The 27,648-nt window shown below is 41.1% G+C and overlaps 1 protein-coding gene across 1 annotated transcript in view; it reads left to right on the top strand.

Moving 5' to 3' along the window:
- LRP1 (LDL receptor related protein 1) overlaps positions 1-27,648 on the top strand; it is a 2,772,300-nt gene that overhangs the window by 1,555,497 nt on the left and 1,189,155 nt on the right. Inside the window, exon 34 of the mRNA XM_044083629.1 lies at positions 486-611. Within this exon, the coding sequence (XP_043939564.1) occupies positions 486-611 (126 nt within the window). The remainder of the gene's footprint in view (positions 1-485; positions 612-27,648) is intronic.

Here is a 27,648-nt window from a genome sequence, read left to right as displayed (position 1 = left end):
TGGAGGAACTGGCTTGGGTGATGCAGTGTTTCTAGCCTCCCAGACATGACACTGAGAACACTCTTTCATCATCCTTGCCACCTGAGGAATTTTTTTTTCAATGAAGTTGCAGGGGATTAATTTCTCTGTATAAGCTAGAAAACGTAGAAATCGCACAATGTGTCAATTGAAAAAGCAAAATCACCATGTAGAAATTTATTTGGGGGTAGGAAAGCACAACTAATCTGAAGTCTGTGTTTCAGTTACGTAGGTGATAAATGGTGTTGGATGAATCATTTGCTTATGTATTTTTTCTCCCTGTCTGTGTGTGTGTGTGTGTGTGTGTGTGTATATATATATATATATGTATATATATATATATATATATATATATATATATACACACACACACACACACACACATATGTGTGTGTGTGCGCGCGCTTTAAATTCTGGACTTAAATTATGTAAACTAATGTACTACTTCTTTCTTTGAATGTGTCCAGGTGCAAATCCATGCAGTGTGAATAATGGAAACTGCTCCCAGCTTTGTCTACCAACGTCTGAGACAACAAGATCCTGTATGTGCACAGCAGGGTATAGCCTGATAAGTGGACAGCAGTCTTGTGAAGGTATGCTTCATAGCACATGCAGCTAAATCTTGTTTAAAATAATTTGATTGTTTCCTGAAGTAGTGTGTGTGTGTGTGTGTGTGTGTGTGTGTGTGTGTGTGTGTGTGTGTGTGTGTGTGTGTGTGTGTGTATATATATATATATATATATATATATATATATATATATATATATATATATATATATATATATAAAAGAAACAATTTAAACACTTTTAAGAAATTGTTTGAATGTTCTGTGTTAGCTGGTAGAAGCATTTAAGTAAGTTTTCTTTGTGTTCTCCATTGAACCTATAAACCACCAGAAATAAAATACACTTACTTTTTGTATTCAAAAACAAAAATATGTTCCAAACACTGAACCACCACAAAGGAGCTCAAATCCAAGTAGAAATCCAAATAAAGAACAAATGAGATTCAGTAACATGAATTGTAACTAAGCTGCCTCTAAACTGCTTTTGAATTGTTTATGTTTTTAAGTTGTCTATCTCTTTAAGCTTGGAAAGCATTTGCACTTTTCTTGATTTGATTGGATGATTTTGTATGACGTATTTTAAAATGGGTGTGAGTTTTTAAGAATTCATTTTGGTATGAGGAAGCTACCAGGACAGGTTGTGAAAGTGCTTACCCTTGTAATAAAGTTTCTGTGGAATCTCATTTGGACTTTATTTGGATTTCTACTTGGATTTGAGCTCCTTTATGGTGCTTCAGTGTTTGGAACATATTTTTGTTTTTGATTGGACTATTGTGTATTTGTTATATCACTCAGGAGCAGGGCTTTTTCTTTCTTTACTTTAACTTTTTGTATTGTATAGTTAACTTTATTACTAAATGTATTGCAACTGGTAGTTAAATCTGTTGTATAATTTAACAAAGATTCTTTAATGTCCTTACCATTGCTTTATGTGGAATGTTCTCAAACAAAAATACTTTGAAATTTCACTAACTCATGTTTACTAAAATCATTTTAATTTATAATGGGTGATTTTTGACCTTGCCCAGATGTCCGTTGGTGTTCATTTGACTGCTAAATTTCTGATGATGATGTCTTGATTTTGATAGTCACATTAATGATGATTTTTTTTAACTTGTTTTGGCGAACTGCCTAGAAAAAGGGATTACTTAATTTTTTTCAACTTAATGTTACAATATAGTCACAGGTGTCTGTAGTTATGCGTGATGTACATAGATAAAAATGTGTATTTCTTGTTATGTAGGAATTGCAATGATAACCACCCAAAAAAATCTATTGAATGTATACATGCAAATGTGAAAATCTGTACATAAACAAATTTTCTCCAATGTACACCTTTACGAGCTGCTTTGAAACTCCTTTGCTCTCCAAAAGCTATGTATGGGGGGGGGGGGTGAAACTTCACTTTGTCATCTTACTCTGTAAAAGAACAGATTTCTTTTCATGTTAAGAAAGATGAAAGACAAATATTGTTCTTCATTAGATCACTAATACAGGAATCATTACTGCACAAGACATTTCTTGCCAAAGATACCTTATATCCAGTCATTATACAAAAAGTCAGGCTTTTTTTTCACACAGCATACATCAGCCCTTGACACGAGAAGTGTAAGAGGGATGTATGTATGTGCCAAAACTCAGATGATGTACATCCATTTCAATGTTGCAATATTCATTACAATAAGGATCCCCTGTCAAGGGCGGCTTGTTGTCTGGCCAGTATACGAAAGCCTTTAAGTTGCTTTTAAATACGTAGTACATCACACACATGCTCCTCGCATAGCATAGGGCATAAAGGTGATTTGTGGACGTACCATCCTCTGAACTTTGCCATCAATTTGAACTCCCATCTCTTGCTAGTTGGTCTGAACACCCATACCATTGCTGGTTCACCAAACCATTTCAGAAAAATGCCCCATTGGGGGTTTTTTGATCTTATCTTTTTTTGTTTTGTATTGTTGCTTGTGGGGTTTCATGTCGTTAAAGAAGGGTAATTGCCAGTGTGGGAGACAGATTCCACATAAAGACCATCATGAGCAGTGCTTATTTTGTCTAGGCACTTCCCACGACCATATGTCCTGTAAAATATGTTGGGCCTTTGTTCCTAAGACTCTCTGTAGTCGCTTTCTTCTTTGGCCTTGTATTTGGAGAACCAGGGTCTTAAGCTTTTAACTAATGACACAATGGACAGCTAAAAGTCCCACTCCAAGGGACAGCCATTCGTGAAGAAGGCGGCCAAGAATTCTAGGTCTGATTTTTCTGCTGTGCAGCCTCCATTGGCCATCTCTCCTAAGGAAAGTGAAAGCCCAGAGGATCGCCCAGCTCTGCAGTTGGATTTTTCTGCTGCAGCCATTTCGTAGCCCGGCCTGGATCCAGCCCTTTCACATGTCCTTGAAGGCCTTGCAGGCGTATGCTTTGGCTGTTCTGGGGAAACCGTGGCTGATTATCCATCCTGATTTAACTGATCTATCTCTGAATCATATGTTCCAGCAATATGGAAAACATTCTATACATTACCTATACATAAAGAAAGTAATTTGTCTGATATATCTAACTTCAGACCAATTGCTATACTGTCTCTCCTCTCCAGGATTCTTGAGAAATGCATTCACAAGCAGATAATGCAGTACCTTCTCCAACAGAACCTTCTAACACACGCACAACACTGATTTCATCCTAAACACAGTACTACAACTGCACAAATATCCTTCATCAATACTGTATCACTGGCCCGTGACAACAATAAACTAGTTTCATGTCTGTTCTTTAACCTGTCCAAAGCCTTTGACACAGTCTCCCATCCCCTCTTCCTAGACAAACTCTCTCATTTAAGATTCTGTCCTCCCACCATATCCTGGTTTTCTAGCTATCTCTCTAACTGCCAGCAAGCCGTTAAATGACACTCTGCTCTGTCCCTCCCCCTAATTGTCCCAGTGGGTGTCCCCCAAGGATCCATACTTGGGCCACTCCTCTTTAATATTTTCACCAACCTACTTTACACTTCTTGTCCCAACTCTACACTTGTTCAAAATGCAGATGACTCGACAGTATCACCATTGCTGACAATCCAGCTGATCTACACTTTACTACCCAGGCATCATTCAACACCATAGAGAAACGGCTTTGTGATAAATTAATTCTCAACCCTAAGAAAACTAAGCTCCTACTCTTCCTCCCAAAAAACCTCATCCATCTCAAAACTACATTTTCCATCCTATCAAGCAAATAGCACTATCATTACTGCTGAACCTAGCAGTAAACTGCTAGGAGTCATAATAGATGATCAGCTTAAATTTGATCTCCAAGTCACTACCTCTGTCAAAAAGACTCACCAGAAACTTGGACTTCTTTACCGTAACAAAAGTCATCTAACCAATGCAGCCAGAATAACTCTCTCCCGTGCATTTCTTCTTCCCATCCTTCTCTGTAACTGTCAAATATTCACAAATCTTAATACCACACTCACAACTAAACTCGAAACTACCTATAATAAGGTTGCTAGATTTGTTGCAACCCAAACCTACAAGTCACACCATTGCCTATGTTTTAAACAATTGAACTGGCTCGAATTCCCTTATTTACTGCTACTACATCAACTGCAAATTATCCACTCCATCCTCTATGTACCATCTTTCTGTCCTAGCCTTCTATCACATCTAAATATTCCCCAACCAGGACACTATGCAGCTCAGCCCATGACTTCCTACAGATCTATAAACCCAAAACCAAAACAGGGTATTTACTCTAGAACTATAACCCTGCTGCAACTTGGAACCAACTACTCCTAGAAATCAGGTCACTTGCCCAAACCAAGCATTTCAAACTAGCCACTCGGAGATGCCTAACAAATAAATGGTCCTGCCACTGTAGTTATCCCCCCTAAAACTACCTAACCTTAGCTTCTCTTCTTCCTCCCACCATTCTCCTCCACTGTCTAGCTTAATAGTCATCTACCCCTCTGTCTCTATGCTTAACCACTTCATTACCTTACTACTCCTCCTGTACCTAAACTGTATATAACCACTTAGGAATTATGAGCACTGTATTCCTTTCATGACATTGTACCAACATTTTTGCAATATGACGTCTGTCATTGTACCCAACTGCTTTCTGTATGATTTATTGTAAATATTTTTTTTTTGCGGTATTATTTCTGACATTGTACCCAACTGTTTTTCTGTATGATTTAATGTAAATGTTATCTCTCTAACTATTTGTTTAGCTCCAAATGAAAATGTATTATTGTTTGTAAGTAAAATATAAATACTGACTGCAGAGCTTTTCTCCTTGGGTCTCCACTGAAAATGAGCTAAATGCTCAGCTGGACTAACCAGGTAAACAAATGTAAAATAAATAAATAAATTATTTCCGAGGGGCCTAGGGATGTTCCTTAGATTTTGGTCAGGAAGGAAGTTCTGACTGCTGTTATTGAATGCTGTCCATGGTCAGAAACGTGTAGATTTTATGAGACTGATGTCCCCTTGAAGGAAAAAGCAAAAGACTAAGCATATTTCTCAAATGCCGAAGGACCCGCAGAGTGAATGGCAGAATTTCACTCGGGTTGTTTAATGCTTTTATGGCTTTGAAACCTCCTCATGGTGTCTGTTCCAGCTCCTCCTTAGTCCTTTACTCCCATTAAAAGGCCCAGGGAACAGGATTCCTCTAAGGAGGAGGAGGTGGATTCATATGAGGAATCCCTTGCTTATTCATCTCAGATTCCCCTCTCCTTTAGACTGCGGGTCTGAAGAAGAGGAATCTACTAGTCCTGACACTCTTTTCAAGGAAATTTCTTCTGGGGACACAATCTCAAGTATGATGGAGGTTTTTAAATGGGATTGTGCCCAAATTTCTGAGGTACAAAAGAGGTATTACAAACTCCTGCAAATGGACTCTCCTAAATCTTCTGCTGTTCCTCATTTATTTTTTTTTTATTCGACATTTGTTGACTGGGAAAGTCCGACTAGGCTGCACAGAGCCTATTTTCAGCGGAGTACCGGGGAGAAATACTCCAGATGCATGTCTTTAGAATTTGGGAGGAAACCAGAGTACCCGGAGGAAACCCACGCGAACGCAGGGAGAACATGCAAACTCGGCACAGAAGGCACCCCAGTCGAGAATCGAACCGGAGAACCTCTTGCTGTGAGTCGACAACGTTAACCACTGCGCCACCCATGTTTTGGCTGTCTTGTTGGATGCTTTTTCCACTGCATCTGAGGCTCCTGATTCCCAGTCCCCTGCCCCCAAGAAACCTGTTAGGTTTTATAGAGTGCCTGAAGACTGTAAATTTCTTTATAGGTGACTTCCTGCTTGACCCTTCTGTGGTGTCTGTGGCATCTGACAAGCCATCTCAGTTGTTGCCTTCTACTAAGTTACTTCCTTATGATAAAGACAGCAGAACTATGGAAAGGCTAGGTAAGAAGGTTTATACTTCTGCTACCATAACTTTTAAGGATGTAACTTAGCAGACCCATATATCCAGATACATTTTGGCTCTTCTTTCTCAGGCTTGTCAGGTAATTTGTGATATCCCAGACTTTGAACGGAAAACGTTTGTTCTCTCCATGTTAGGGACTTTGCCCCAGGTGGGGTCGCCATTCCATTAAGTGTAGTTTTAGGGCTACTGCCTTTGGTTCTGTGATGAGATATTCCTGGCTTCACCTTTAACCTTTACTTGAGTATATTAAGGCTAAGTTGATGAATGCTCCTCTGGACAACAAGCAATTGTTTGGTGAAGCTGCTGCTGATTTGCTTAAATCCCTTCTTGATAAGGGCAAGGCCTTGCCAGAACTTAAACATGTTTTTGTTTGTTCTGTGCTTACATTTCAGAGAAATTACCCCTTAGCTGACACGCTGGGATTGGTGATTTTATTCCGCAGTCCCTGAGGACTTCAGGAGAGTCGTCCATCTCTTTTTCTTCGTAAATTACCCCTTAAGCCAGGTTTTGTTTGTAGGCAGTCTCGTCTTCTCCCCAAAGGTAAGAAGGCTGGGAAATGGGCTCCTTCTGCTAAAGCTACCCAAACTTCTGTGCCACAGAAGTCTCCTTTTTCCTGACAGACCAAGTGCTATCTGACTGTCCTGTTCTTCTCAGCCACATTCATCTTTCTCTTCATCTTACCCTTTCTCTTCCTGTTCGATTAAAGATAACTCAGGATTCCTGGGTCCTGTCCATTATGCTCCTAGGGTATTACATGGTCTGGAAATCTCTTCCCCCTTTCCTTGGCATTTCTCAGCCCCCTCAGGAGCAGTTGCCCTTCTTTTCAGGGGTGCTTCAGGATCTCTTGACTCGGGGAACTATTCAGGAAGTTCAGTTTCCCAGTGGGGGAAGGGGTTTTATTTCAGAATGTTTTTGGTGCCCAGGAAAGAGGGCACTTGGAGACCTGTTCTGGACCTCTCTCATCTAAACACGTTTCTGAAGGTCCCCTCTTTTTGAATGTTGTCCTTTCAGAATCTGTTCCCTCTTCTGCTTCCTCAATGCTTATCGGGTGTCTCTGGATCTCAAGGACGCTTATTTCCATATCCCACCCCTTTTTCAGGAAGTTTTTACATTTCTCTGTTGCTTTTTGGCATGTTCAGTTCTCTGCTTTGCCCTTTGGCATTTTTACTGCCTAAGGGTATTCACCCAATGCCTCGCTCCTGTGATTGCTTTTTGCAGGTTAAGGGGAATCCAAGTCTTTCCCTACTTGGGTGACCTCCTATTTCAGGCATCCTCTCCAGAAACTTTGTTGCAAAATCTTCATTTTGCCGTCTCCTTTCTACAGAGCCTGGGGTTCACTATAAATTTCAAAATGTCCTTTCTGACTCCTTCTCAGGATCATGTCTTTCTTGGGTGCAGGATCCAGACTGTTCCTGTGCTGGCATCCTTGCCTCTTCCCAAGGCCATAACCCTCATTTCCTTTATTTCAATCCCTTCTTCCGCTGGCCTCAGTAACAGCCAGGGATTTTCTGAGAGCTATGGAGTTAATGGCTTTCACCATTCCTAGGCTCCCTTTTGCCAAACTCCACTTGAAAAAATGTCAGCGGTTTCTAAAGTCAGTTTGGCTTCAGCATGCTCATCCCTTCGAATTTTTAGTTCCTCTTCATGTTTCAAGCAGGAACTTCATTGATGGATTCAGCAGTTGCTGCTCAATCCAGAGCTCCCTTTCCATCGATGTCTTCCCTCTTAGGAGCTTTTCACAGATGCTTCAGATGTGGGATGGGGAGCAGATTTCAGCTCCGTAAAGGGGCAGGGAGTCTGTTTGCCTCCTCATCAGAAGGACCACTCTGCATATGTTTACCAAGCAGTACAAGTTAGATGGAATTTCCAGAGCTAGAGCTGGTTATGCTAGTGCCATCCTTCATGGGTTCCCAGAGAGCTCTGCTGCTTCTTCCTCCTCCCTCTCTTTTCCTTGAGCTTTGGCACTCTCCTTATTGTAATGAATACTGCAGCGGTGAAATGGAAGGACATAGTACAGTTGTGTAAGATCTTACCATAAAGGTAGATGTTTTTTTCTTCACTGTTGCAGTATTCACTCCCTCCCTCCTCCCCTGGTCCTTTTTCTTCTGGATATACTGATTACCTCTCTTCTCCTTATACTGGCTTTCCTACTTGGCCATCCTTGGCAGGGGAATCCCTATTGTAATGAACACTGCAACAGTGAAGAGATGGACATTTACCGTTAAGGTAAGATCTTACAGAACTCTGCTTTTCATTGTTGTTCTACTCTTGCAAACTTATGTCAGCTTTGTATCTCATACAATTGGCAGTAGACTTTGGCTAGTTAGACTTCAGGCCAATAAGCACAACTATTTTTGACTCTTCCATTTTGATTAGAGATTTATGTAAATTCTTAGCTTATGTCTATCAGAAAGGACAAGTGTAGCACTGAGCGCCAGTTCCTGCATAAAGGCTCTTATTCTTGTGTGTTTTTTTCAGCAAGTGAAGAACATAATATTAGGTCATGTCCTGTTTGTTTTTCATTTACTCCAAATACAGGGGTAGATTAAATTCCCTCTGTTTTTTCTTGAAAACAGATGTTTAAGAGATTTAGTATGAGCTGCTGTGTTGTTGGATTCCCCAGTGGTGGACCTTCCCCTTCAGGCCAAGAAAAAGAAAATGTTGATGAGGGAGGGGAGGGACGTAATTTGCACATCCAACTCTCTTGTATGGTTTGTGGCTGGCAATTCTGATGATTTGCTTATGCAGCCCTCTGACCATCAGTCGGCTTCTCTGGGGCCCTCTAGCACATATCCAGTTTGGTGACTGTTATGGTCCAAAAACCTCTCATTCTGAACAGGCATTTTGTCTGGTGGAATTAGCCAGGAAGAGAGAACCACATATCCTGTCTGAGTGAAGGAGACATACATCAGTTATTGCTGAAGGAAGGCATTGGTGGGTACGTAAGAAAGGCTTGACCTATGACTTCGACCAAATAGACCACATGTCTTGACGCTTCCAAAAAAGTGTACTGTAAAGACCAAACATTTGTCTCCTCCTACTCCTCCTCAAAGAGAGACTCAGGAGGATCTGGTTTAGCTTTGCCCAAGGATTATTTAAAGCTATCCAGTCTTTTCATCCCTCTTTTCTAGCTTCATCCTCTTCTACTGCTGTGAAGCAGAAGAGAATTCCTTCTGAAGTAGTAGTAAATTTGTCAAGAGTCTGATCAAGGAGGATTAGATGTTGTTTTACAGATATCTTCCCCCCACAGCTTGTGAATCGAAGTCTGAGGATACTCTTTCTTCAGATTCTCCAAATGACAAAATTTGCTTTGGCTATATAATTTCAAAAGTGAATGACTTTTTCATATGGAAGACAAATAGGTGACTAATTCTCAAAAGATGTATTATAGTCTTTTCAGCATGGACTTCCCTAAAGCTATGACTGCTTCTCCAGTCTTGGGAGCCTTTTAGGATGTTTTTTCTGCTGCATCGTTATTTTCAAGTTCTCCATTGCAGGTCCATAGAAACCTGATAGATTGCATGGAGTCCCAGATATCCACAAGTGTCCTTATTAGAATCCTTCTGATGACCTTGTCTTAATTTTCTTGGATGCAGAGAGCGGTACCAGAGCATTTTTCTCTACTAACCCAGTCACAAATGACAGGAATAGAAGAGCTTTCATAAATTTAGTAACAAAGCTTGTACTTCCTGTCTTAGTTTTCAGGGCCATAAAAACTGACCAGCTCTTATGTCTGAGCACATTTTGTACATATTTCCTTATAAGCAGCAGTCTTTAAATAATTTCCCCTAACTCTGGGGTTAAATGCAGTCTTTTAGAAACGGCCTACTAAATGTTACAGCAAATGTGCGTATGATGCTGTAAATTTTGTTTCCATGGCTGCTACCAGGACAGTCATAAGATGAAATGCCTGAATAAGTCTTCAGATTTTTCCAGAGGGTGTAAAATAATAGCTGTTGACTGCCACTCTGGAAAAAGACATTTTATTTGGTAATTACACTGCTGTAGTTCTAAAAAAAAAACTGAGAAAGAGAGAGGCAAATTAATGCAAGGGCATAAGCAACTATCCTTATCTCCCATTTCTAAATACCAAAGAAACTACCCATCTAATCCAGAGCCTTTATTTTTGAAAACCCATCAAATTATGCCAACCACAGTCTGTTAAGCATCAATTCAAAATAATAGCAAGGTGGTGCTGAAAAGAAAGTGGATGGGCCCCAAGGATCTTCCTTCCCAAAGAAAAACTCGACTTCCATTCCCCCACCATTGCCACCCAACCACAGCAAGATTCATCTGAACATTGTAGGGAATCCATTTGTGCTTTTTCACCCACCACTGCTATCCGCACAGACATTCCTCTGAGCACTGCAGGGAATCGTTAGTCAGTAACCACATACTCTTGGGTGCTAAGTATCATGGAACATTAATTTTATTGATTGATTTAACAGTTGTCCGACTGGACAGTGCTACACCTTTTTCAGTGGAGTTCCAAGGAGAAAAGCTCCAGCACTGACAATATTAAGACTGTCACAGACGTGTAATGTGCAAGATGAATAAGTAATGCGCTTAGTTTTTTTTTTTTGGAATCACATCCACAGACATCCAGCAGATGTCCTTCATGGATGCATCTGCAGTCATAACAACTGGGTTGTCCTGTGCCATAGCGCAGCTGCAGTCGGGCCGGGTTCCAAAGTCGGGTCGGCTTGACTGATCGCACTCCACCCGACGGCGTCACTGCTGCTGGTCGGCTGGTCTAAAACGACGCCATTTTCCTCAGTCTTTCTTGCCGCTTCGCCGCTCGCGCAGCGAAGCCCGCAAGTAAAGCCAGTCGCCAGCAGAGAGATCGAGATCAGACTTACTACCAAGACTTCTAGTTAATCTTTTGCTAACTAGTCTGACTCTTTCTTGCCTGTCTTTCTCAGGTAAAAAGTTAACAATTGTTTAACCTGTGGGAAACAAATACCTCATAACCTTACCTGGTTTTACTTACTGTCTGTCTGCCAACGAAGCAGCCCTCGTTCGGCCTTTCAACCAGCCAACCTTTTCAGCCTTCTTTTCGGGGTCGAGCTTTGTGACACAGTTTTTTGGTTTCTTTTTTCTTATTTGCGCTGCGGATCTCACCGGTCCCGATCCGACCAATCTACCAAAAAAAGAAGAAAGATAAAGGGGGGTGGCGCGCGGTCTGCGGGTTTTGAGGAACCGAAACCAAATCTGTTTCAAAGTTTCGGGTGTGAAACCGCAAAAAACTGACGGGTAACTGAGCTGAAAATTGAGCCCACCTGGCCCCCCTGCTGCACTCTTTGAATGGGACCTCAGAAATTTTACCACTCAGTGGTTGACTTATCGAACACCATCCCCTTGGCATGGTCTACCTTAGCCAGCACAGTGCTGCCTAGGCCAGCAGCCTACTGTCAAGACTACATTCGCCAGGGCTATAAGCCTAAAGAAACTAAAACAGTGCTATAGTTAAACCCCTTACCCAGTTCCCCCAGGCCCTCTTCTTTTACCGGATTCAATTCTTTCCAGAGATTTAGAAGATTTAATCAGAGGGATCTCATAGCCCCCCAGACAGGGCCTCTCTTCTCTCTCCCTGCAGAGCCCCTCAGAGCCCCAGTCTCCTTCTCCATCCTGATGGATTGAGATGCTGAAACTGACCAGACACAGCAGCCCTCACACACCTTTTCCCTTGCCCAGATGCTGGCCTCTAAGAATGAACAGTCAGCTCAGTGGCTTCAGATTTTCTTGACTCAGAAAAGACCTTGCAACAGGAGACAGTCCCAAGGCCAGCACAGGATTTCAGACTCTGAAAAAAGACTTGTGACCTTTCTGCACCTCCAGCAGCACAGGCCCTTAGCTATCCCTCCTGTTCTCTGGTGGATGATTTGCAGATTCTGATGTGTTGCCTCAGATTCTTCTCCCCAGCCCAGCCCCTGCCAAAGAGATTTACAGGGTGCTGGTAGCCCCCAGGCAGACCTTACTTACCAGGGCCCCAAAGGACCCAACCCAGAAACTATACTCCAGGAAAGACAAGGCGGGACCAAAAAACCAGCTACAAAACTGACTCAGAAGGGGTAAAAGGTAACTGCTTCAATTAAAAGATGGTACCAGGTCTACAACTGTCAGTTTCTCATGAAAAAACTAAGTTAAACTGTCATTTCTTACAAAATAAAAAATACAGGATATATTAACAATCGTTAACAGTGAAAAGTAAACTAAGAAATATGTATTAGAGATGGTAAATATTATTCAAATTAGTAACAATTATGATAAATAGCATAAGATTGCACAAATGGGTTAACTTGATGCATCATTTATGATGGGCAGATCAGCCATGACAATGTTGTGGATAAGCACAAAGGACAGGCTGAGTTTGTGCTATTACCCTGATCAGTTTAAAGCTAAGGCAAGCTTGTGTGTGAACAAGATTAAGTGGTTTGTGTTAAGATTCTGCCAGCAAAGAAAACAAGAAAAATTTAAAAAAATAGAAAAATTGAAATGGGGTCAAAAAATTGGTCTTGCAGGATCAGGAACAACCTAATAGACGGCTTGCATCACTGCAGAAACAAAAGGAGTCCTACCAGCCAAATCTCTAGAGGTGGAATGGCGGCCTAGAGAGGCACAGACACAGCCACTGCCACAGAGGCATAGCAGAGCAATCACAGGGAAGAGGTATCATAGGAGACACAGCACTTCAATCACAAACAACCAACCATTTCATTCAACCCAAACAAAACCTTCAGCAAGTCTAAACTAAAAACCATAGATCAAGGTTACCGGAAGGTTTTAACACAAAGGAGAGGCTAAATACTGCACTAAAAAGTTCATTATTGCATCAAAAAAGGCAGAGGCTCAACGCTCAAATCTGGAAGTGAAAGTCAAAGGAATGCCAAAAGAAAAAACAAATCAAAAGCAAGAGGAAATGAGCCTTGATAATGGAGTTGAAGGCCCCAAGAGCTATTTAAGAAGAGAGAAGAAGCAGGAAAAGGTGTTCTGAATCACTACATCATTGTCCCAAAAAAGAAAAAGCCAAAGTTGGAATTCAATTCTCTGTCTGTCCTGGGCAATTACCAAGTCCTTAAGCAAAATTAAAAAATGCTGGGCTACAGCCCATCATACTCATGTCTTGCAAGGAGTCTTGGCTGGTAACTCTAGATCTCAAGGAATCAAGATCAGAGCACTATTCGAACAATTTGCAGACAGATCATTAGATTCATTTCACATTCACAGAGCGCTATCAATTGCAGACCATAGCCCCTTCAGTATCACCTACACTGGACGTAATCGCAAAAAGCCTTAACAGACGCCAATTTGCTTGAAGAAATTCAAAAAGGGTCATACATTTGCCATAGCGGACAAAGCATACAACAAAAGAAGCAAGCAACAAGCTTATAAAACTCCAAAACAAAAATATGATACACTCCTTTACAACAACAGACACAAACAAACCAAACCAAAGCTACACAAGGATACCATCCCAAAACAGGACATTCCAATGGCATGGCAAACAAATCAAACACAAAACTGCTGCACTACATCTTTACTTCAAGGCCTCCACTTAACTGGCACAATGGCAGACTAGTTCCACTGCTGAAACAGTGTATACCATGCAATGATTTGGTGGTATGGAATTTGACACAGTCTATGCACAGAACCTACATAAAGACCCAACCAATTTATGGTCCCAACACAGAGGCAGGCATGACAACACAATCCAAGCTCAGAAAAAGCACAGAGCACTAATTCCCCATCACAAAGCAGACCAGTGACCAGGGCCTACCCTTTACATGAGCAAAGCAAAAAGGCTGGGACAGTGGCAGCAGGGAGCAAAAGACCAAGCACATCACAAGAAAAGAGGACAAAACACAGGAATGGCAATCACATGCTGGCAAAAAAACTGCAACAAAGGCCAGCAAACCATTTGGCAAAACATCAAAATGAATGAAAAAACAGGCAAAACCAAAGAAAAGTGGTTGCAACATCAGCAGAATGGAGGGAGCTGTCATGGGTAAGAACAATACAGTGATATCATTCATCAACACTATGCAGAGGCCTCCAGGACCTGAGGCTATATGCACACTGACAACAGGTGAACCACTCCAGACATATTACTAAACCACAGTATACAACCAATACTTGTACAGAGGAACCAAAGCACTCTAGCATACAGATAGAACCACCGAGATCATCAAGAAGATCTCAAAGAAAGACCTCTTGCAACACTAGAATTCCACCCACTATTATGGGGACCTCTCAAAACTAGAAAAGAAACTCTGCAAGCTCAACCACAAAACCTTTGAATTACAAGGTAACCCCACCTCTTCAATTGGAACACCCCATGATAATAAAGATCCCTAAAAACTGGCTAATACAACCTACTAACTCCCTACTGAGGATCCAAGGACGAACACCCACTATTAAATCCACTTGATAGTCAACACTATAACTCCACCTGAACACAACAACATGAATCCAATGAAGTCAATAATGTAACTGACAAACGACTGACGAATATACTGATGCAGCTAACGCAGAACTAAGCTAAAGAACAACAAGAACATCACCATGAAGATAACATAATCATTCTTTTTCCAAACTAGGCGAAAATTAGAAAAAAGGCCGAGTGCTTGGCGAACAAAGAGACCTTCAACAAAACCTCTGAAACAAGAACAAATGATGAAGGAAAGTGCTTTTTCATGAACCAGGGTTGAGTATTCGGAAAAGAGTATTCAGGAGTATTATGCCAACATCTTACAGCTTCTATCCACCTACCTTCATTCAATCCTTTCCTCATCCAGTTCCTTTATCTCATACAGCTGTAAAGTTGTTCAGAACTTTTCCAAAAGCCAGCTTTTCAGGCAGAAACCTCAGGGGAAAAAAGTTGATGCTATCTCAAGAAACCACCATTACCAGCTTGGGATTTAAACTTTTGCAGACCTGGAAAACCAACTATGAGCAATTACTTTACTGAAGGAGCAGACCATGAACAGGCCTTTAGGAATACAAGGCAAAACTCTTCAGAGTGCTTCACCTAAAGGGGTTACTAATCCATAGTCCACAAGATGGAGTGTAGAGGAGCCCACCCTTCCACATTCCAGGTGTTATCTCCACACCCACAAACTTTAAGAATACTCTTGGTATGACCCATATAGAGAAACTACATTAACTGCCTGCCTCAACTTACCTTCTTCCCAACCCACAAAACACAGAGGCCTAAGGGCAGGAAAGGAGCGCCACAATACAGACAACTCTTAGCTACACTACTTGGACAAAACAAAAACAGCCATCGCCCTTCCCAACTTTTACATTCCACAGAGAAGGAACATTGTTACATTCTACAGTGAAAACACATTCCACAGAACATAAGCCATGCATCATATATGGCTCCCCTGGACTCATTCAGAGAGGGTTTAGAACATACCTCCTCATTCTACAAGGGCAACAGCCACTACCTTGCTCTTAGATTTGCCAACTGCTACACTTTATACTTAGCTTATGATTGAAGCAGGGTTGCATACACCCATGCATTATTGCATGTTTTCTCCACACCATAATCGAGCAGGGTTTAGCTACTTTTATCCTGCAATCGGATAAGGACCACCTTTCCTCCTACTTATCCTCCAAATGGTTGACTCAACTGGTCACATCCTGCAGTTGTGTAGATGTCCCATGTTCCCCTTTGTATTAGTCTAGATGCACAGGATTGTGTCCCCTCCTTGTACTGAGCCTTTATGGTAGTCTGTTTCCTGGATCACATCCCTCCTTATTGCTGTAAGTCACTCCTATCTATGGTGATGTATTGGTATGTATTTTAATTTAGTACTGTTTATTATTGTGTGGCATGTCGGATATTTGTAGACATTGCTATCTATCAAAAAATGGTACGGTGGCATCAAATTTTATAATGCAAGAGGGCTACTGGCATCTGGCTAAAAAATATGACGCGGAAAATGTGACGAAATCGAAACTGCAGGGGTTCAGACAAACCGAGTGACCAATCAAAGCACCACGGTGAACCCAGTGACAGTGGGGACATCTGCTGTTTATGGTAGAAGCAAAATTCCTTCCCTATCCACCCTTCTTTTATGGTAATTAAAAAGGGGATCTTTCCTTTACTAATAAATACCATCCATGCTTAATGGTTACTCTTCATTGTGTACCTCTGCTTGCTGTTCTGTGTTTCCTCTCCTCTTCATTTTCTCTTCATTTATCTGCTGAAAACAGTTCCCGTGTTTCTGTGCACACCCGCAGTGATCTTTCTGTTGGTCATTTTACCTAGTTCCATTGCCCTTCTTGTGCCGTGTTTCTGTGCACACCCGCAGTGATCTTTCTGTTGGTCATTTTACCTAGTTCCATTGCCCTTCTTGTGCCGTGTTTCTGTGCACACCTGCAGTGATCTTTCTGTTGGTCATTTTACCTAGTTCCATTGCCCTTCTTGTGCCGTGTTTCTGTGCACACCCGCAGTGATCTTTCTGTTGGTCATTTTACCTAGTTCCATTGCCCTTCTTGTGCCATGTTTCTGTGCACACCCGCAGTGATCTTTCTGTTAGTCATTTTACCTAGTTCCATTGCCGTTCTTGTTGCTGCCAGCCTAGTTGCAACTGAATAACATTGCAATGACTCAGGTTTGCAGGTATGCCTCGTCTGTCATCTGTTACTTCAGCCATGCATGAGCTGTAGCACTGCCCAGCTGTGTGATAACTTTGTTGTTCATGCCTTTTTGCCACTTAACCTGTGTTTTGTTGTGTAGTCTTTCATTCAGTGTATTAGTGCTGTTCCCTGCCTGCTGCTTCTCTCCTTAGCTCTCTGTAGCTTCATGCATTGACCTCCTTGAATGTTAATGCTGTGAAGCCACATAGAACTTATCTGTGAATCTCACCATGAGCATTCAGTGTTCTGTCATATCTTACGTCAAGGAAAAAGTTAAGGTCTTTTAACACTTTTAATTTTTCAGGTGTATTTTGAGCCAAAGAAGAGTCTTCCTTATGTAAGGTGTTTATTCCCCACTAGAAGTGTAGGGGGTCAGAGTCAGTATATACTTACATTATTAAACTGAAAAGCTTTCCCCTGCATCTCGTCATTTACAACAGGCTAAGGCTTCAGCCAGATAAAAAAAGGGGGAAAAACTTCAGCACTTTGAATGCTTTTTTTTTTTTGCAGGGGAGGAAGTACCCCCCCCCCCCAAACACACACACACACACACCCCTCTGTGGGGGGATTTGAAATTTAAACTCCCACATTCACTTAAGTCTGCTAACTCTGCATTTTATAACCATGAACAAAAGAGAAAAAAACATATTGTACATCACTGTCGGCATGCATGTCAAAACCAGAACTACAGTGATTTTCAGTAGCATAAACTGATCATCTGATAAGATCGAGGAGTTGAAGTCTTGATCTCCTAAAGCGCAGAGAAATTTAAGGTGAAGGACTGAGTTTAGTGACGTTCTTGATATATTAATATAGGTCAAACTTTGTGTTATCAGAAATGATGAAATGAGAGGCCGACTGTTAAGACAAAAGCAGAGTTGACATTCAGTGAAGCAGTAGATGTGTGTAGAGCAAATTAACTCCCAAGTATTCAGGTTAAAATCATAACTGATCAACCTGATGTGTGAAAAATAAATGTGAGTGAAAATGAGGGCAAATATCCCTGGACTATATGAAGAGAGACATTATGGAGCTTTCGGATCATGTCCCAAGCTAGTATGTGCCTAGTTTTCAGCAGCATTCTGCCAAGGATGATGATGCAATATGAACAAGAGATGATTGGCTTCAATAATTAGCTTTATTTCTGGTGGTATTCCAAGGGGGTATAATATTTGTCAGAATGGGAGGATATGGTCAGCAGACAACATTGCTTTTTCAAGGATAGTTTGCACCTGCCCCCTTTAGGCTTTTGAATATTGGCTAAAGCATTGTCTCCCACCCCCACATAGTGCCTTTTTTAGGCAATGCCAAACTGACAAACCTTCAGATGTGGCAAATCCATAAAGGTATTACTGCTGAATGTCAGGTTCCTAAACAAGAAACTCCACTCCCTCCATGCTGTCCTCACGCTGGAGAATGTGGACATCTGGTGCAATTACCAAGAAATGTTTTAAAACCTCGGGGGGCACCCCAGCAGTGCATGGCTACAATACCTTCTACACATTGAGGCCAGCTACTGCACAGACATGGACAAAAGGTAGAGGTTTCTCAATCTATATCAAACTCATGGCAAAACTAGTCAAACAGGAAGACACCCTGGAGCTTACTCCATGTCCAGATTTATGTAAACAGAGTTCAGTGTCATATCCTTGCAAGCTATAGGTCACTCTCTATGATCCAAGTAACCCTTAACTTGTACCTGGATTTACTGGAGACCCTCACTATTCAACCCAATACCATATTCATCAGCAGCTTTAACTACCCAACTGCAAACCAGGATACTTCCCTGACCCCAGACTTACAGGCCCAGAGATTCCTGGAATTCATAATCACTGACAACTTGAACCCTGTAGCCCATATGCCCACTAAGGGTGCAAAGATACTCGATCTGGTACTCACTAACATGAGAGAATACTGTACCTCCCTCCCCCAGTGTAGTGTTCTCTCTGTTAAGGTCAAACCACAAAACCACCTCCTTCATAGTAAAAATCAGTTCTGTGCCCCAAGTTAACCATATAACACTTGCAAAGTAATCTAAAGCAAACTTCCTATTACCAAGTGATAGCCTGTCAGTCTCGAGCATACCCAAACCCGGAGAACACAGCTGCCAATGCAGAATTGTTCGCAGAAACTCTATACAATCATGTCAGTATGTCAGTAAATGCATAGAGAACTGTGCCTACCAGGAATAAGATCAGAACTAACTCAAAAAAAACAAACCACCCTGGTGGAATCCAAACATAAACAGGTTGGAAAAAAAGTCATAGCCAAAATTAGGACGTCGTGTTCTCAGCATGACAAAAACACTCCTATCAATCTAAAGAAAGAATTGAGAGCAATTAAGTATATCAAAGCCAAATGTGAGGTAAAGATGGCCTCTCAGGCAGTGGACTTCCACAAGGCTTTCTTTAGCTGTATATGAAACCTGAAAGGTAGCACACAGCAGTGTGAAGAATTGATTATAAATGTAGCCACCTTGAAGAACTGATTTTAAATGTAGCCTTCTACACAGAACTGAAAGGTACAGCAAATCTGCTGGCTGACAAATTCATCTCCAATTTTAGATCTGTCCCCAGGTTACCTCTGAACTGTCACTAAGCAGCAGGTTCTAGATGCGCTCTGTAATGCAAAAGTACTGCATTGATGGGCCCTGATAATATTCCAGGATGCCTGCTAAGTAGCCTGAAACATAATCTATCAGGACCACTGGAGTCACTGCTTAACCATAGCCTCCAAACAGATTTTGTGCTATGTGAATGGAGAACTGCAGTGTTCATCCCTCTGCACATTGACAGGCCATTAACTGACTCCTGGTACTACAGACCCATAAGTCTGACTAGTCTCAAATGCAAAGCCATAGAAAGAATTGTTATGGAAATGATTAATAAGGACATAGACAAACTTGAAGCACTGATCCAGCCCAGTTTGGTTTTGTCAAGGGCAGATTATGCCTGCTCAGCCTGGTGGACTTCTTTGAGAAGGTCACCAAGGCAATGAATGAGGGCAAAATAGTGCATATTGCCTACCTTTACTGGCTAAGGCATCTGATACAATACCTGACTCAGACATTGTAAACAAACTCGCAGATATAGGCATAAATCCCTATGTTACACATTGGATAGCCAGCTGTCTCTCAGATAGGATGCAGGAAGTTAGGATAGGGGAGACCACTTCCACAAAGAGGCCAATCTGTAGTGGAATCTCTCAAGACTCTGTGCCAAGTCTGCTTGTTTTTGGCATCTGTTTCTCTCTGAAGTCATAAGTCAAGTCCAGTGTGTTTCCATATGAAGTTTCCATATGATTGAGCAGTGGCAGTAAGTGCAGAGGCTGGTTTTTCCTGTGGTGTTGGGTTGGTAGTTGCTTGTTTGTCTGCTGTCTGACCTTGAACAGGACAAATAGGGACATGTTTTAAATATTGCTCTTACAAACTTAGAAAGTTGATAGAATAATAGGTTTTGCATTAGCATGACTTTTCTGAAGGATGTGGAGTGTCAAACTCAAATGTTTGTCATTATTTAATTACTTCAATCCTCAGTTATTTGCCAGAAAGGTACAGATTTTAGGAGTAACTCACCAAAATTATGAGGCAAAAATCTGGACATTGTGTGAAAATCTATACAGTTAAGAGGTATACTTTAAAGCATGATTTAGCCAACAATGAAATGCATGGAGTTTGTGAGCGAGTGTGTTAAACAAGTAGAGAAACTAAGTGCACAGCATGACAACCGTTCTGAAACTAATTGATTAGGATATCAGCAGACCCTCTACACTTACAACAGAAGCCCTATGTAAATTAGACAAAGCAGCTGTTGCAATCATGTTAAATATTTGTTTTGTTTGGTTAATTTTAAGTAGGGGTTTGGTAAACCAGTCTGTATAAACTAGTTCAAAACATTACACATTCAACACTCCTATGAATAGCTACTGGTTTCTAAGTTTGTCTTTTGAAGTACAGTCTACTCCAGAAGCTTTTCAAAGATTAGTAGCTGAAATTATTGAAGGGCTAGAATGAGTAATCAGTGTAATTGATTTATTTTCTGGCCCTGGGAACTATTAAGTAAAAATGTGACTCACTACTGATAAGACAGATTGGGCCAGAAAGGTTTGTAACTGAATAAAAGTATCAGATCTCTTTGTTTAGTTGAAGCTGGGTGCTCACCCACTGATATTCAGTGAGGGTTTGGAGAGGTCCTACTGCAGGAAGGTAAGCAAAGTAGCCCATGGGGCAAGTGCTTTGACTGATACTCGGATATTTTATTCTGAAATAGAGAAGGTGATGCTAGCTACAGATTTAGGTGTCAGAAAATTCCTTCTCTTTGGTAAGTTAGTCATAAAGGAGTTGAATAATAAGAGTGCATTGTATATTCAATGGAGTCTCATCATAAGACACATGCTACATTACAATAAATGTTACAAGTTTTACATGGTTATATTCATGTTTAACGTATACCAGATAAACTAATTCTTGTAGATGATGCTAATAGTACAAGACATTTGTATGAAGGTAATAATTTTAATCAACATAATTTTTGGTGTGTAAAGAAGACGTGATAGAGAAAGGTTTGATGGTTATATGAATTATGCTGTGTTGTAGTTGCCTGTATCAGCTAGAAGAACTAAACAACTCTGTGAGAGAGGAGAGGAATACAGTTGCTGTGAGATGTAGTTATTAATGTGTACCCAGATAGTGTTAATTCATCCAGATATTACATTATACTTTCCCTGCCATGATGACCTTTCATGTATCCAAAGCTCAGTATTCAAATGTGTCCTTATTATTTCTACTCTGTTGAACAGTGCTTTATTATAAAACATTCCCAATTACATCTAGGGATAATCAAATATGGATGGAGCATGTAATGTTATTTGTTCTTTACTGGCCTAAGACCACTGAGTAGACTGAACAAACGGTTCAAAGGTGGGAGGTTTTCAGTATGCTGAGAAATCAGAATCAAAGACAGGAAATGTTATAGGAAAAAAACAGATCTTCCTTGAATGAAAGATTGAAGTGGGTTTATTTCAGTACAAAGATGCTAATTGTTTTGTCTTTGACTTTTTTTCAAAATATTCACTAGCAGTATAGTTGTCTGAGACTACAAGCCACATTGTTGTCATGATACAGAAATCTAAAATTGATGGACATTGTATACAAAATCAGGTGATGTCAGAAAACAGTTTGCAAACTAATAATTCCGTACACTCCAGAATTAAAGGGAATTTAAATGTATTACGTCAGGTCCTAGGTACTTTTTCAGAGCTGCAGAAAGTAGAATGTTTGGTTCTTTCGGCTTTTCCCGGTTAGGGGTCGCCACAGCGGAACTCCAGGATTGGCAGTTGATTTTTACGTACCGGCTTGCCAGGCCTGACGCACAACCTTTAACGAAGTTACGCCCATTTACACACGTCTCCACACAGAAGACGCTCTAGCTGAGAATCGAACCGGACAGCGTCTTACTGTGAGGCGACAACGCTGTATGGTGCAAATTAGAAAGACACTGATAAAGTGTGATAGTTGTGAAAATTCGGATTGCAGTCTTTCAGTCCTGGGATAGAGAAATAAATCTTTGTATCCGTGGGTCTTTTACCAGCAACTTTGCTAGTGGAATGAAATCTTAAAGCTAAGCTATCTATTCCTTATTAGTGTTAGACCGTAAATGGATTGTGGCTGAGCTACTAAATCTCAAGCATGGTAGAAAAACTGCTGTATTCAATCTTTGAAGAATCTTGATAAATATAAAAAAAGTAGGGAAGATGTGCATAAACTACTTCCCCTGTGGCTTTTCATGTAGAACCAAGACTATATTATATGCCATGAGCTGCAAAGAAGATAGAGAAAACACAGCGCATTTAGATATTTTATTTATAAAACTGATCCAAGGAACCTTCTCAGCCATGACTCAAGTCATTTGGCAGTGACAATTAATAAACAAATAGCATTTAACATTGATACATTTTAGAGATATTGCAAAAGTGTAGAAATGGGACACTGAGAAGAGATGTTTCTGCTTTATTTTTTAAAACTTGTTAAAATAAAATTCAGAGTGGAATTGTGGGACTCACCCTTATTCTGGATACTGGGCTCGGTTCCCCTTCACAAGATCGAATGGATGGAAGCTATAACTTCATTATCTCAAGACCAGAATCTCAAACTTCATTCACTCGAAATTGTGAATGGGAGCCTTAGGTTTTAAAAAAATAAAAAGTTAACTTAGCTTATTACAGGGGGCCAGGTCCCCTGTACCCTAGCAGTTTAAATGTGAATGTTCCTTGATCGCACTATAGCGGAGGAATGGAAAATCTTCCGTTTTGCGCTTACGCGTATAGCGCGGAATGGGAGATTTCCCTTTCCTTCACTATAGTGCGATTTCGGAGTAGGTATATTTAAGTGGGGGGGGGGGGTGCACGAAAACATTTCAAAGGTGTTAATTTTGTTTTTTGTCCCTTTCATATGTTCGAATTTCTGTAAATTCGAGATTCTGGTTTCGAGTTTATGACTTTCGAGTTTAGAGAAATTCAGTTATATGAAGGGGAATCATTGGGCTCATACTTCAGCTGTCAAGCTGGTAATCTCCTGGACTTCATGGACCTTACTACCGAACAGCACTTTTTTTTTTTCTTTCAACCACTTTTATTTGACAGATTTAAGATGAAGTAACAGTTGTAACATATGATGTGTTTTGGTTTATATTTTTTAGTAAGTAAGGTTTTCTGTGCACAGTATACATCCTGCAGCCTAACAGCGGTTAACTTGTAAAAGTTACATATTCTTATACCTTTTTTTAACTGGTAGTTAGTGTTGTTCAGTGCATGCTGCCTGTACTGTCCCATCTGATTCAGCCCACGTATCTCCTGTCTCCTTTTTTCATTATATTGCTATCAGAGTTGCCATTTTTTTTGTCATCCTTTTTCTTTGGTCAGTTTCTATTAGGTCATCCATTATTTCAGTAATGTCATCACATATTGGTTCTGACCTAAATTTCCCCTATTAGTTATTTCCTCTTTTGTCACAGTTGCTAGAAGGCTCTGTAATGCCTTGTGATATTTTGGCCCATTTGATATTAAGTCCCAGGTTAACCAGAACATACCCTTTGTCAGCAGTACTTGTTTACTGTATCTGACTTGGAGGCTTCACAGAATATTTTCTCATTGTCCTGTTTCACTTTCCTTGCATCTTCAGTAGTTGTTTGTGGGAAAGTCTGTTGGAGCCTGCATAGAGAGTAAATATGTATATATGTAGCCAATTTCATTTGAATATTCTGATTCTTCCTGGTCTTATGACATATTTTGTTACTGTACATATTTCCATCCATTGGTCTCACAAGTTATTCCTAAACCTGTCTTGTTTGAAATGTACTTTGAGTAGTTTTTGCTTTACTCCTGCACTGTTATGATCTCCAGATTAATATGTTTACTCTTGTTTCTGTTCTTGATTCTTTTAATTTCTCTAATTCAGACATACCATTTTTTCTCAGCCTGCAACTCAAATCTTCTTAAGCTCAACTGCAAAGCTTTGGTGGGCGAGCATATCCCTCAGTGGGAGAAGTCATTCATTTTTGTTTTTATCAACTAATTAGTCCTACTCCACAATTCTAATAGAATTTAAGCTCCTTTCCTCCTTGTAATACTTGCTTCTCTCTCCCTGTTTGAACTTGGTCCTGTTCCTGTTGCCATTACCTCTTTCCTCAAATTCTTCCTTTCCTTCATTACATTTTGTTATACTGACAGTGTAATTCAGTGTTCTTATATCTTTACCTTCTTTATCAGTGTCTGTTCAAAGAATCTTCTGTTTCGTCTTGTCTTTCTCCCTGTATCAGTGCATTCCTCCATGCCTTATAACCATCAAACTGAGTAAGATATAGTAATCTTACTTGTGTTGCCCTATATGTCTGTAAATCTAGCATTCTTAGGTCTGTCATTTCTACTGCTGTTATAAATGTCCCCCACTTAACTCTTGCGTGCTTGCTATCCTTGATAACTTCTTGCACTTCCTTTATGTTTTCACCACAGTTTTTCTTTTGGAGATGTTCATAGGTTGGTATTAGGTTATCAGCCCTAGGGCCTATACAAGCTTAGCCTTAACAATTCCTTGGCTATTTCTTCACACAGTATTTACTTCCCTGGACCCCTGTCTAGCAGGGTGACTGACGTGATCCCCAGGGTGAATGTCCTATCTCCCATCCAATCGTCAAGGTTTGTTTTGAAGAGGGCCTTAGAGGTGCTCTGCTTGACATGTACGAGCAGTCTGTTCCAGAGTCTGGGGAGTCTCTGGATCAGGAACCTATCCCTCCAGCATGTTTTGTTCATTGTGATGACAAGGTTTAGATCCCTGGAGCATGTGGCTCTGAGGGATTGGGATTTCTTTAAGTGTAGCATGTCCCAACAGCTCTGGGTTTGACATGGCCTTGTATGTTAAGCAGAGATCGCCTCTGAGTAGACGATATGCGACAGAGCATAGCTGGAAGTTTTTTTAGATGGTCAGCATAGGGCATCTGCCTTAGGCTTGTGATTCTTTTAGTGAGATATTTTTGCGGTCTTTCCAGTTGTTGCAGATGTCTTGAGAGCTACATACCAAACGGGGTGTTGAAGTCTATAATGGGTCTAATGAGGGATGAGTACAGTGGGACAATGACCTCCTCCTTTCTGGATGAAAACCCTTAGTGATGAGGTGTGCCACATAGAAGGATTTCTTGACTGTTGTGGCAATGTGGTTATCGAAGGTGAGGCCACTGTCCACCTGTGTCCCTAAGTCTCTTATCACACTTTAAGTGTTTAGTGTACTGCCACCTATGTGGTAATTCATGGGTGCATGTTTTTTCCCAAAGGGGATAACTATGCATTTCTTGTCATTGAGCTTGAGCCCATGGCTCTGTCTCCAAGCATCTGTTTCTGTAAGGCCCTTTTGCAGAATATCCACATCATTTGGGGATTCAATACTGGCTCCCAGTTTGCAGTCATCTGCGAACTTTGTTAACCCGAGCCGCTTAGTGTTGTCCTGTGCTTCAGAGAAGTAGATGCCAAACAAGAGTGGTCCCAGGACTGAACCCTGAGGTACTCCACTTGTCTGGAGCTGGATTTGGAGTCGGCTGCTTTTACAGTGTGGATTCGTTCAGTGAGCCAGTTAGCAACCCATCAAGTGACGTAGGGATTAATGCACAGCTTATTAAGTTTATCTATGATTCCAGAGTGGGGATGGTGTAGAAGGTCATGACGAGGTCTAGATAGGCTGTGTGAACCACCTTACCCTCGTCGACAGCTCTGGAGACTGATTCGAAGAAGTCAGTCAGGTTCAGGAAACAAGATCGGCCCTTCACGAACCGAAACTGGGTGGGGTCCAGTGTTTGAAGGTTTCCAATGTCTTTGTTTATAAGTTCCATGGCCTTGCAGATCAGGCTCATCAGACTGATGAAGCGGTAGTTCCCAGGATCCAAGGTGGATACCCTCTTGTGGAGTGGGATAACTGTAGCTGTGTGCCACTCAGTGGGCATGAAGCCTGAGGTGAGGCTATGATTAAACATGACACTTAAGTGAGGTGCCAGTTCATTTTGTAGTTCATGTAGTACACAGTCCGGGATGTCATCTGGTCCCATGGATGCTGTATTCTTAGCTTTGGATGGTGCATTTTTTACCTATGTGGCCATTATTACTGGAATTTCACAATCTTTCTGTATTGAGATGGGCCCTTAAGGGGGTGAGAGGGGGGTGAAGTTCACACTGAATCTATCTGCCAGAATATTGGCAATATCCTTGGGATCAGTATATTTAATGCCATTCTGTTGTAGCTCAGAACAGATCTGAGCATTGCCATTTAGATTCTTGACATAGCTATAGAATGACTTGTGGTTGTCTTTGGAATCTTTGGCAATTTTATTTTCGTAACTAACTTTAGAGGATTTTATGAGGGATCTCAGCTTCTTACTGAGGCTGGTAAGGGAGTTTTTTGCATCCTGGGATTTTCCTCTTTTCTGCAACAGTTTCTTCCTTTTGTTGTAAAGTTTGTTTATGGCAAGAGACCACCAGATTGGCTTTCTTTTTTTGGAGGAGAGCATCTTGGTTCTGTTTGGGATGGCACAATTCATGCACGAGTGGATGTGCTCGTACAGTGCCTTAGTATAGGATTCAGCAGTTGAACTTTCATTTCCCGTCTGCATGTGTGTCATGAAGTTTGTCACTTCTGACTTGAGTAGCATGAAGTTGGCTTTGGAGAAGTTTTTTACAGAGGTTTCCTTACTGGGGGGTGGTGGAGGGATGTGGTTGTCAAGGGTGATTAGTTTATGGTCACACCTGACCGAGGAGGTGACCATAGATGTGGAGCATCAATTTCTCATGTTGGCAATGACCAGGTCTAGGATATTGGAGCCCTGGTGGAACTATGGATTAGTTGATCCAGGGCATTGGAATTTATGAATTCCAAGAACCGTTGGGCAAAGGTGTTGGTACATGAGTAGTTTTCCAATTATAATGGTAGGGTAGTTGAAATCGCCCAGTATTAGGGTGTTTGGTTGTATCTTAATATTTTCCAGTATGTTTAGAAAGGTGTAGTGAGAATCTTGGGACATGAGGCATCTGTAGCAAGGTACAGTTTGGATTGCAGTCTTACCTAGTGTTAGTTGCACCTGTAGAATTTCAGACGCATTGTGTTGGGCAACTAGCCTGGTGGTGTGAATATCCTTGGTAAAGGTGAATATGGACACTCGTCCACCTTTAGTGTTTCAGTCCTGGTTTGGTGGCCAAAAAGTGTGGTAAGAGTTGTAGCCTGGTATTGCAGGGGTGCTCTCTGGAGCCTTGAGCCAGGTCTTAGTTACTGCACAGATATTGATGTTCTCCATTTTTAGGAGTGCCTCGAGAGAGTGCATTTTGAAGTTTAGGCTTCTAGCGTTGAGTAGCATTACCTTCAGATTTTGCATGCTTGTACCTGTTATGGTGGTGGCTTTGTCCTTTGAACTTTGCCTAAAAAAGGCACTATAGGGGTGGCAAGAGCCTTAG

Source organism: Protopterus annectens, chromosome 9.part0 (assembly GCF_019279795.1).
Source record: "Protopterus annectens isolate FY-2018-M chromosome 9.part0, PAN1.0, whole genome shotgun sequence".
Lineage (NCBI taxonomy): Eukaryota > Metazoa > Chordata > Ceratodontiformes > Protopteridae > Protopterus > Protopterus annectens.
Note: the sequence above shows the minus strand (reverse complement) of the source record. Positions and strands in the feature narration are given on the sequence as shown.